The following is an 11,187-nucleotide window of genomic DNA, read 5'->3' as shown; positions in this document are numbered from 1 at the left end:
TTTTAGGCTGTGAGAACAGAAAGGGAGAGGATTTTTTTCATTACTTATTTCTGTGCTTTTCAAAACTCAGGATGTGCTGACCGTGTCCTGCTCTAATTTAACCCATACAAATTTTATGTTTGCTGCTAAAGCCTGGGAATTAATACTGCTCAAACACAATGTTTCATTAGAACTAATATGGAAAATGTGACTCAGATGTACAAAGGATAATCACTTCCTCTATTAAACCCAGCCCTGAGCATTGTTCCTGTCCAGAAGGCAAAATGACAACAGTTGCACAAGCAGCACTCAATTCCAGGGCAACAGATGATGGGTTTGTATTAAATCAAGACACACAGAGATTTTAAAAATATTTTTATTATTGTAATGAGACTGCAGTATTATCTAAATAAACTTTTCAATCACTATTACACTCTATTTTCCTCATGAAGGTTCCAGTTGGGAATGCCACAAAGTACCCTGAAACCTGCACACTTAAAAGTTTATAGAAACATTCAGTATTAAAAGGCCTTTGCAATATGTTGTTTTTTTAAAAAAACAAACATCAGAGTTACAAATCCAAGTGTATTCTGAAGGAGATTTACTTCAGAGACCCACTGACAAACAGCTCCATGACCTGTCAAAGAAAAGTTTGGGTGTGCTCACAACTCTGTGGGAGCCTTGTCCACAAGGGCTGCTACAAAAGCAAGAGCAGGGACTGAGCAGGGACTGAGTAGAGCTGTAGTAGTCAGTGTGAGGCAGAATTTAGGCCACTGCTAATTACAGCTCATTTTGATTCATTCTGTTGCTCATGTAGTACTTAAGGCAAATTTCCTTGTATACTCATTTTCTCAAGCTAAAGCAACACAATAAGCATGGTTCACAATACACTGAACAAAAGGTATTTTGTGGTTATTTATGTAAGATGTGGCAAGAACAAAAACAACACATTGCAGATATATCTCCTATTTTTCTGTTTAGAATGATGAAACTCTCTTTTTCAGTTTGTACTCAGAATGACTTGAACAGTGTACTCTTTCCCATTTTATCACAAATATTATTTAAGATTTGAACCAAAAGTTTTCTGGAGCTGGAGATGTCCCAAAGCTGATGGGGGTTCTCAATACATATCCACAAATCCTTGAACAAAAGGAGAATCCAATGCACTGTTACTGTAAGTAGACAACACAAAAATTACATTCAAATGACAGACATTTTATAGGATTCTTTTCACGACAACAAACTCAACTTCAGTAGCTCCAACAAGCAGGGAAATAGAAGAATTTAGGATTTTAGCCTAAATGCCACAGTCTTCAGTTTGCAAGGGCAATGTAGCATCAGCATCCACTCCTCAGCTGTAAAATTTCTCAGCATGGAAAAGACACATCTGACATCAGAAACAGTAACACAAACAAGTACTGAAATACTGGCAAAAAATATGAAAAGAGTTTTTTGGTGGCATCCTTGTGTCTGTGGACCATAAGATACGTTAGCAGGAGAAGTATCTCATGAAAAGCCATTGTTTTGGCTTTGCACAATGCTTTTTTCACCTTTTGTTAATCAGACATTCAATAACAAAACAGTGACAGGGGACAGCACCAGCAGTGTCCTGACCTTGCTGCTCTGGAGGTAAAACCTTCTCCCATCCTCTGACAGGCAGAATTCAGTCCCCAGGGTGTGCAGGGAGTGCACAATTGAGAATAAAATGGATTGTAACAATTCCTTAGCTGAAAAAAGTGATGTTTCATGGATTTCTGGAATGTTAGGAGAGCAACATTTGTAAGTTAACCTGTTAAAGATTCCATCCCAGGCAGTTATGGAAATGACAATACAGTGAATTGATTTAAAATAACAGTAACTTTAAACAAGAAATTGGACTGAAAAACCCATGATTTTCCAGGAAAGAACTGTGTGCTTTGTGATCTCTGTTTTTTTAATATATTTATATTTTTACAGTACAGACTCAATAATTTTTACATATAAATACAACAGTATTGAAGTTCTACTAAGATTTGATTTTTAGAAGTAAACGGGCCAGACTTTTATACATGTATGGAACCCTTTCAGCACATTTTTCAATTTTATCCCTACTACATTTGAAAAAGTGGAAATACTATTGTATAATTTTACCATAAGCTTTTCTCCCCTCTTGTGAAAGCAAAGACAAATTTAACAAAAAGCAACACCACAGTTCTTAATCCTGACTTTAAACACATTTAACAGTATTTGCTCAAACGACACAGATCAGTTATTACAGTGATTCAAGAGAAAAATGTATTTTCACCCCGTGGAATCCCAGTCTGCCAGACAACCTCCCAACACGGAATCCTCACTCCTGTGTCACCTCCTCCTTTGGCTGTTTGAGTTCAGCCAGAAGCTCCTTCCCACTTTCTCCTGCTTTTGAGGCAAAGAGAGCAGCTCCCTCTTTAAAGCCCAGGAGCTTCAAGCTTCTGGCATAATCTGCATACACAGCATGGATCAATTTATGTAAATGAAGCATTAAGGAAAACACAAATTAATAGCAAAACAAAAACAACCTCAGAATCCCTTTTTCCCCCCTTCTTACTCCTTGCCTCTTCCAAGGTGAAAATGCTGAATGTTGCTACAAATTGTGCTAATCCATTATTTTTCAGCACAAATAATAACAAAAAGGTTGCTTCTAATCCTCCTTTTGAACTCATATTAGTATTTATAAAGCAGCATGCAGAGTGCTGTAAACTAAACCAGACACACTTCAGATATCCTTAAGTACCTACCATGATACAATGGGATAAATTGCAACAGAAATTTTAATGTCACAAAGATTTTTTTCATTACTTAGACCTGAAGTTACTTACATGACTTATTCGTGTATTTTTTATTTACAGGGTGATGACTCCATAGAACAGGATCAGGTATTATTTACATATACATTATTATTTATAGTATATAATACAAAAGTTTGTGTAACTGCTCAGCTTTCCAGAACACATGTGAAGATTTAGTGAGCAAAGACAGGGTTTCAGAAAAAGGATATTTGTATCATCATTAACTTCAAATGCCCCGTACTTCAGACAAGCTTCTACAAATAAAGCTGCTCTATCAAAGTACCTCATACTGTTAAATGGGAAAAAAACAAAAAGAGAATCATTTGTTAAGATACAAACCAGAAAAGTATTCCAGGACATCACACCAAAACACTTGCAGAGAGGCTTTGTAAAACTTTTTTATATCACCCCTCCCTCTTTGCACTCAAGAACTGACACTTGCTATAAATTTTTCTGAAAGATCAGGGCTGAAGTTGCTCAGAACAAATCATAGATACTATAAATCATTGCTGCTTGGTCCATGGGTGCTGGCAGTCTTAAAGCCTGTGCTAAAATGAAATACCAGTTGTAGCCCACAGGTTAAAATTAATTAAAGATAAACCTGCTAAAATAGAAACAGATGTCAGAAGTGTGGACAAGAGAAAACACAGCTGCTGTTTCACCTTTACCTGTGCAACATCTCTGCAACTTTTGTGAAGCAGCCAAGAGACAAGAGGACAAGAATGGCCTTGGATTTCTGGTTGACCTGTGGGGAGCAGAGGTGATCCACCCAACGCCGGAGCACGTCCGCGCACTCCTCCGAGCTCAGCCGCACCTGCGGGACACAGCAGAGCCTGAGCGAGCTCCCAGCTCCCACACACACACACTGCTCTCTGCTGCTGCTGCATTCTCCTCAGGGAAACACTCTGGGCAGAAGCAAAAGCATCTGCAACCATCATTTTTTAATAAAAAGTAAGCATATTCCTTGAATTAATATGACATTAAGGAAAATCAGAGATATCTGGGTATAAAAATACTTCACTTGGGTCACTTCATTTTTACATGTGATTAACATCATTTTTACCCCAAGTTTTTCTTAAGTTTTTTTAAATAAAGAAGTTACTCTTCATCCTTTACTGAAGACTTAAGGACAAAAAAAATCTTTATTTTTCTGAAAAGCAGCATTCACTTATTTAGAAAATCTAAGTGCTTTTTCCATTCCTTCTTCAGGAAACATAACAGAAAGTTTAGTTGAGAGACACTGAAAAATCCTTACTAACCCCTGCCCATTTTTAATGTGGAGAATTAATGCTGTGTCTGGGTAGCTTTGCTGTAATTATGGCTGCACACCAAAACAGAAGATGATGCAAATTTATATGAGTGTTGGTAATTTTGAAATCAGCTCATACACTACATAGAGCTCAGCACAAAGTCACTGCCCAGTTATTTACCCACATCCAGGAGTGGATTTTTATAGTTTATTACCAACTTTATACTGCTGCAGCTATATGGACCTTCCCAGACTACTGAAAAATTAGGAAATTGAGTATTCCAAGCCTTTTTAAGCCTCAGTCCTATAACACAGATGAGGGCAGAGCTGTGTGGTCAGAAGGCTGAAGAATCTGCCAGCGCTGATTGAACGGACTGGCTTTGTGTAGCTAAATGGTATTTCTAACTGATGTTTCAGTTATTTAGGGCACTTCAGCACCCTCCTCAGCCTTCCTAAGCACAGATGCCAAGCAGGTGGTTGGTGTTACCAGCCTGGAAGCGAGGAATTGCCCACCTTGGCCAGCCATGCCGCGCGGTTCCACTCGCCGTAGGTCTGCAGGTAGCGACAGGCGTCTGCGGCCTTGTCAATCAGACACAGCAGCTGCACCCCCTCTGGAACACAGAAATTCACTCCACTCAGGAAATCCAGGGAAAAAGGAGTTGCTATCTCAGTGTGGAAAGGGATCTCCATGTCCTCAGCACCTGAGGATGCTGAGACTGCCCTCAAATAACCCCTGTGCCAGTTATTGCACCTTTGTTCTGGGCGACAGAGGCCAAGCAAAGCTCTCATTTATCTTTATTCTGAACACAAACTTAGGGGCTCACAGGACTGCTCATCATAAAGACATAATGATCTTTGCAAATGAAATAAATAGATTTCATAGGTAGTTCTTTGTTTTAATTTCATGTTGTCCACAGTGCAATTATTAACAGTCTAAAGAGTGGAAAGTAGTTTTTCCAGGCAAGTACAGACTTTTAACTTTCTCGGCATGTCTGAGTATTTCAGTTTTATGGTTATAACTGAAATATTTCAATTATGTTGCAGCTCTTGCATTAAGCAAAATTAACCTGTACTTGTAAGGAAACACATATTATGAACAAAGTTCTGAACTGAAAAGGAGACTAAATCCATGTTTCATATTTTGTAACAGGACATCAAATTTTAGTTATTCTTTAATTAGAAAAGTGGAAAATACATATTATGTGCTCAGCTTTTTTTTTGTGCAAACAGTTCTAAACAATTTCCTCCAGAAGTAAGTTTTCCAGTGAAAATAAATCAAGACAAGCTGGATTTTATAACTCAGTAACTGATAATTTTTGTGTTAACTACTCTGTGTAATGTCTGCTACAGCACATGCAACATGTAAGATCTATCACAGCAGGATTCGCTCCTATTTCCACTGGCATCCTTCAAAATGATGAGAATTATGAGTTTACAAGCAAAGAGAAGGAGTTATTTTACCTGCAAGCTTTCCATTGGCTATCATGTTGGTTGCTACCAGTTTGATGGTGCTTTGAGATGGCCCTGACGAGGTGACAGTTGTGACCAGGCAAGCTTTGAGTGAGTCACAGTAATAATGTGCATTCTCTGAACTGGTTTCTAGCAGCAGTTGCACTGCTCTGTCAGTCTAGCAAGAGAAAAAAATACAACTTTGACCACAACATATTAATTTTGTTTAAAAGCCTTTCTATTTTTACCCTTTTTAAGACATGGAGCAAACAAAAATGGAAGTAATTCTAAAACAGGCTACAAAAATACCTCCCCATCTAGCAATGACTAAGATTCTGATTCAATAGGATATTTGAAATAAGGACAGCATTGAAAACCCATCATGAATTTAACATAAGAATGAAAAAAACTCTGCACTGGATTCATACAAGTATGAAACAGCAAATAAAGTTAGCAAAAGCCGTCCTTGAATAGACTAAGTACATGAAACAGACAGGGAAGAAGAATAAAAAATTCAAACATCACCCACAAACCTGGCCCAAGAGAAGAAGTTGATCAGCACATTTCCTGGTATGATCATATGTTGATCTCTTCACTTCCTGGAGATTTACCCTTTCCAGCTGGAATTTCTGGACAAAGAAGGAAAAATATTTTAAATGTAAGCCTACCATAAGAAATAAAACCAGGCATTTAAAAGATATTTACATATCTTGCCAGTTTTTAGAACAGCCTCTATTTTTAAGCACTAGGAATGTTTTAATCCAGACTGGTATGTTACTAATAAAAGTGAAATATGTACAGGGAAGTGAGTGTTTATTGTGTTGATGACATTCCTATTAAATTTGGTTTCAAACTCTTTGACATACCTGGAAGTAAGAATTTTCACACAGTACATCATAGCATATATCCAGAGGATTAACCAGCTGCTCTTGAAGGACGGCTGTGTCTGGTTTTGCAGGCTTCTCCTGGCATAAGCTGTGCAAATAGTGGGCAGCAATAGTCCAGAAATGCAGCTCAGATTCGTCCCCATACAGTCTGAGAAGATACAAAGCAGGATGTGAAACAGGTTTGTATTTTTCCATAAACCACATAAAAATATGATGTATTTAATTTTCTCAAGGACTGTGCACAAGTACTTTGCATTATCAATGGGACAACATTATGGAATGACATTCAGCAAGGTAGGTCACAACAGAAATTAAACTCCAGGAATGTTCAGCATAGAAATATGTGGAAATTGGTATTTATTATTATTTTACACTTAGTCACTGATATCCTCTTTCAACCACAAGGTACTAAGTTTGGAAACCATCTCTGAATACAGACAGATTAAAATTAGCTCAGTTTAGGCAGAGGAACCACACAGAACAAATACACTTGAAATAAACCCCAGGCCCTGTTTGTACAGAACTGTTGTGAAGTTCTAAATGACATTTTGGAGCAAGAACAAAATAATGTGGCTGCCAGAACTGCAGTTATAAAAGTGCTACCAAGACTGAGGGAAGCTCCATATATCCAGCATGCAAATAAAACTGTTTCAGTGTGGTAACAGTTCCATTTTGGACTTAAAACCTCTCCTATATGGGTAACAAAGTAGTTTAGGGACAGTGCTAAATTAAAGGACAACTGGGTGAGTTCCTGTAATTCAGCTCATTCCTATGCATTAATAACAACAAGATTTTCCTAGGAAACATTTTATATATTTATCTGAATCTCTACTACCTGGCAACCAGGAGACATCTCTGCAGCAGAGTAAAATCTGGATCAAGCAGAAGTTTCTTTATGTCACTGCATAAAGTGAAAAAAAAAAAATAGAAAAATAAATAGAAAAATAAATAAACAAAGTGTTAAAGAATCTGTAAAATGCTGTACATGTTTTTTTGTTTGGTTGGTTTTGAACACAAATAGGATACATCACGTACAAACTGAAAAAATCAACCCCTAAAATACACAATTTCTTTTCTGAAATGAAAAAAATGCATCTATGAAAACAATTACAAGAGGAATTATATATAATTTTAAATATAACTGATCTCCAGGAGCAAATGCACAGAGTCCAACAGGAACTCTTTCTCCTTGTAATACAGGGAATCACCACCAGGGTGTATGCAAAGCTGCCAATTAGTCTGCAATAATTCTACTAATTACAATATTAATTACAAATAATCTTGCAGCTATGTAGTGTCACAACAGAAGGGGTGCACATGCACGAATTTAGGTTTTCCACAGGTGTTTCAGACTGGATAAAAACAGGCTGTTACCTATTCCACCCAACTAAATGAAAGGACAAAAGGAAAATGGACAAAATTGTCTATTTGCTAGCTTTAACTAGAATTTTCAAGGTTTAAATTGAAAATGTCAAAATCTGTTTCCTGTGTAAATAGAGCAGTGTGCATCAACATTGTTCTGGAATTGCATCTTCAACAAAGGATTGCTGGAATCATCTTTTTTCCCTCAGAGCTCAAATATCCTAACAAACCTTGGAGTATTTAAGTAGCAGTGTCCAGTGCAGTCAGGATCAGCATAAAGAACCCCTAAATCCCTGAGAAGTACTGCTTATAACATTCCAAATGCTCACAGGCCAGTTGCAAATCATGTACTGACCCTATCAGTACCTTTAAAGCACCAAGTTTTAAATTACATAAAAAATAACCCCTTTTAAGTAAAAACTCATTACTCAAGTGTATCTTTAGAGAGGCAGAAAGAATTCTTTCTTAATTAATTGTGAATTGCCATAAACTTCAGATTTCTTGCCTTCTCTGAGCTTACACAAATAATAATAGGAAAACTCTTACTTGGACAATGAATTCAACTGCTCTTGAAGAAGGTTTTTAATATTTTCATTCTCTGGATAATCACTGGATTAGAAAAAAAGGAAAAAAAAGAGGTTTTCTACATTACCAAAAGGACAGAATTACCTGAAATGAAAGAGCACTACTTGTAGGAGAAAAATACAGGCACATACATAGAAACAATCTTTCACATTCTTTTGGTAAGCCACTCATGCAGGATTCTTTATCCAGTTACCAGTTCCAAAACAGCAGTGAAAAATTGAGTTTGCTTCCACTGAACCTCAGAGCCAGTGCCAAGCTTCCTTTTCCCATTTTTCTTTCATTCATTAACCTTAAAACTAATAAAAATGGCAATGCCTAGAGCATTATAATGTGACTATGAGCCAATCCAGGACACAGAAATGTCCTCCTATGATGATGTGAATGTGGCTCTCCAAGAATACAGCCAGGTCTACCAGAATATCAGAATATCACCTGCAGTTACACTTTAGGAACAACTCTGACTGCTGCATTAACTCCTAGAACAAAGAGAACACAACTTTTCTCAGAAGTAATATAATGCCATAAAAATATTACCCATACTTAAAGCAGACTGCAGTTTTTAATAGCCAAGTGCTACGGAAAGCCAGAAGAAATACCTGACCTTAGAGCCTTATCAATTTATTACTTTCAGTAATAAACAGTGAAATAATTATTTTTTTTACTGTCCCCAAGACTGAGGAAACTTATATATCCAACAGTTATTTGCACAGAAAGACTAATAAAAGATGCAGGCTTTAAAAATAATAGTCTGTTATATACAGAACTATATTTCTTCTTACATGTCCATAATATCTAGAGAATATTTCTCATCCCATGGTTGATGCAGCAGGAATGCTTTTAAAGCTAATGAAGCCCTTGGAACAAGCAGGTAGGGACACCAGACAGGTTCTGAAACAAAAGGAAAAGATTCATTGTCCAGAGGGTCATGTGCAATAATGCTGTGCTCACTGATCAGAAAATGTACCTCCAGGAAATATAGAACAGAAAATGTACACCAGAAAATGTACCACAGAAAATGCACCACTAGAAAATGTACCACAGAAGATGCACCATAGAAAATGTCTCAGCTGGTTTGCAAGCACCAGGAAAATCATAAATAAAAGTCTTCTCACACACCCAGCACAGGCTGCTAGTCATAAAAACTTTTCACTACACTCAAGCAAAAACATTTCATAGAAGGTACAGGGTTATCCACCATGCTCAAATGAGAATTTCAGGACATTCCATAGTGAATTTAGCCATAGACTCCTGGAATGCATTCTACTGGCTTTGGCAGAGCTGTGTGCATTGATTATTGCTACTACAAGGGCATGGTGCAAAGTTTAGTTTGGCTCTGTCCCTGTAATTCCTACAGTACAATGCAAGAATTAAACCCCATCCTGGAAAGGATGGTGGGAAGTTAGATAAAAATTGTACATGAAGTGCTGTCACACAAATGTGAAAGCCAGTTAGTCTGTACTCAGTACAAGGTGTGGCTGACAGGCAGTAAATGCTACCCAGTAAGGTAGTGAGGAGTAAAACAAGTACCAAAACCAGCTCCATGATTAAATATTCACAATTCCCTGTTCCTCTTGTGCACTGAGTGATGTAGGACTGTTGTAAATGTGATTTGGTAATTAAAACATTACCACAGAGCAGAGGCAGAAGGACAGCTCAATCACAGGCAGCTGGCACAGCCTCATTTCAGTGTGCTTGGCTTTACAACATTCATTTTTATAACTTAATATTGCAGAACATTAGATAACTAACCTGGCTGTGATAAATTACATATTTCCTCAAATAAATCTATACCACAGCTCCTCACATCACAGTTTATTACATATATCTTAGAATCTACTGGGTTTTAAGGAAATGACTTAAGGAATTGTATGAGCAGGATTGACTCAAAAGGCAACAAGAAGAGTTATTTGGAACACCACTAATAAAAAATACAAAAAAAGTACAGCTTGGTTAAATAGTTAAACATTTGCATTCCCTTCTTAGACATATGGCTAAAAAGGCAAGTAACACTAATATTGCTATTTTAAAGGTCAGTTTGAAAAGCAATGTATCAGTCTACAAACACCTGAAAAAAAAATCAGGAAATACATTTTCACACATCAACAATTGTTTCTAAATCATGTAATGAGTATCCAATGATGCAGGTACTGATACCTAAATGATGTGCCAATGCTTTGTAAGTCAATTTGCTAAATATCTGTACAAAAAGCTCTTATTTTGCTAATTTATACTTCAATTAAGATATTAAAAAGTATTTATTATTTAGGAGATTAAACTTGTATTAATAAAACCATGCATATGACCTGAGGATAAAAAAATTACCTGTATCTATCAAAATCAGTGAAAAAGCACCAAAATCTCCACATGTGACAATTCCCTGTTCTAACAGAAGTGCTGAGCTCCACTTTCCAAAGGGGAGTGCAGAAGTCTCAAGCAGTGGGTAGCAGAAAAGACATGAGCATACCTATTAAATCCTGTTCATCCATCCTGAAACACGAGGGTTTCATGGATAAGTCCAGCACTCGGATGCATCCATCATCTGATGCCAGCACCACTTTGTCTGACGTGCACCAGTCCACATCCAAGATCCGGAAATTCACATTTCTCCCGCTTCTTAAGCTGCTCACCATTTGTACCTGGAAAAGTTCAGTTATTTTTTATTTTTAGCAGCCTCTCCATCACCCCGTGTGAGGCTGTGTCACACACCCAGGAGGCACAGCACAAAATTCATGATGAAAGGTGAAGTTAGCCATAAATCATTTCAATAATGGTCTTTTCTGGAGAGTGGGAATTTAGAAACCATGGAGAGATCACATGGTTGCCCTGGAACAATACTATTTCCCAATTTGGAGCTGAGAAAAAAATCCTT

The 11,187-nt window shown here is 37.2% G+C and overlaps 1 protein-coding gene across 4 annotated transcripts in view; it reads right to left on the bottom strand.

The window, feature by feature from the left end:
• Positions 1-330: 330 nt before the first annotated feature.
• WDR11 (WD repeat domain 11) overlaps positions 331-11,187 on the bottom strand; it is a 34,773-nt gene continuing 23,916 nt past the window's right edge. For all 4 annotated transcript variants that reach the window (XM_058841465.1, XM_058841466.1, XM_058841467.1 and 1 more), the window contains exons 19-29: positions 10,783-10,954; positions 9,098-9,206; positions 8,280-8,342; positions 7,207-7,272; positions 6,351-6,519; positions 6,018-6,113; positions 5,497-5,662; positions 4,549-4,646; positions 3,455-3,600; positions 2,996-3,075; positions 331-2,466 (exon numbers count right to left, since the gene is read on the bottom strand). In XM_058841465.1, coding sequence (XP_058697448.1) covers positions 2,309-2,466; positions 2,996-3,075; positions 3,455-3,600; positions 4,549-4,646; positions 5,497-5,662; positions 6,018-6,113; positions 6,351-6,519; positions 7,207-7,272; positions 8,280-8,342; positions 9,098-9,206; positions 10,783-10,954 — 1,323 coding nt within the window. In that variant the 3' untranslated portion in view covers positions 331-2,308. The remainder of the gene's footprint in view (positions 2,467-2,995; positions 3,076-3,454; positions 3,601-4,548; positions 4,647-5,496; positions 5,663-6,017; positions 6,114-6,350; positions 6,520-7,206; positions 7,273-8,279; positions 8,343-9,097; positions 9,207-10,782; positions 10,955-11,187) is intronic.

This window comes from Poecile atricapillus, chromosome 6 (genome assembly GCF_030490865.1).
Source record: "Poecile atricapillus isolate bPoeAtr1 chromosome 6, bPoeAtr1.hap1, whole genome shotgun sequence".
NCBI lineage: Eukaryota > Metazoa > Chordata > Aves > Passeriformes > Paridae > Poecile > Poecile atricapillus.
This window is presented reverse-complemented; position numbering and strand designations above follow the sequence as displayed.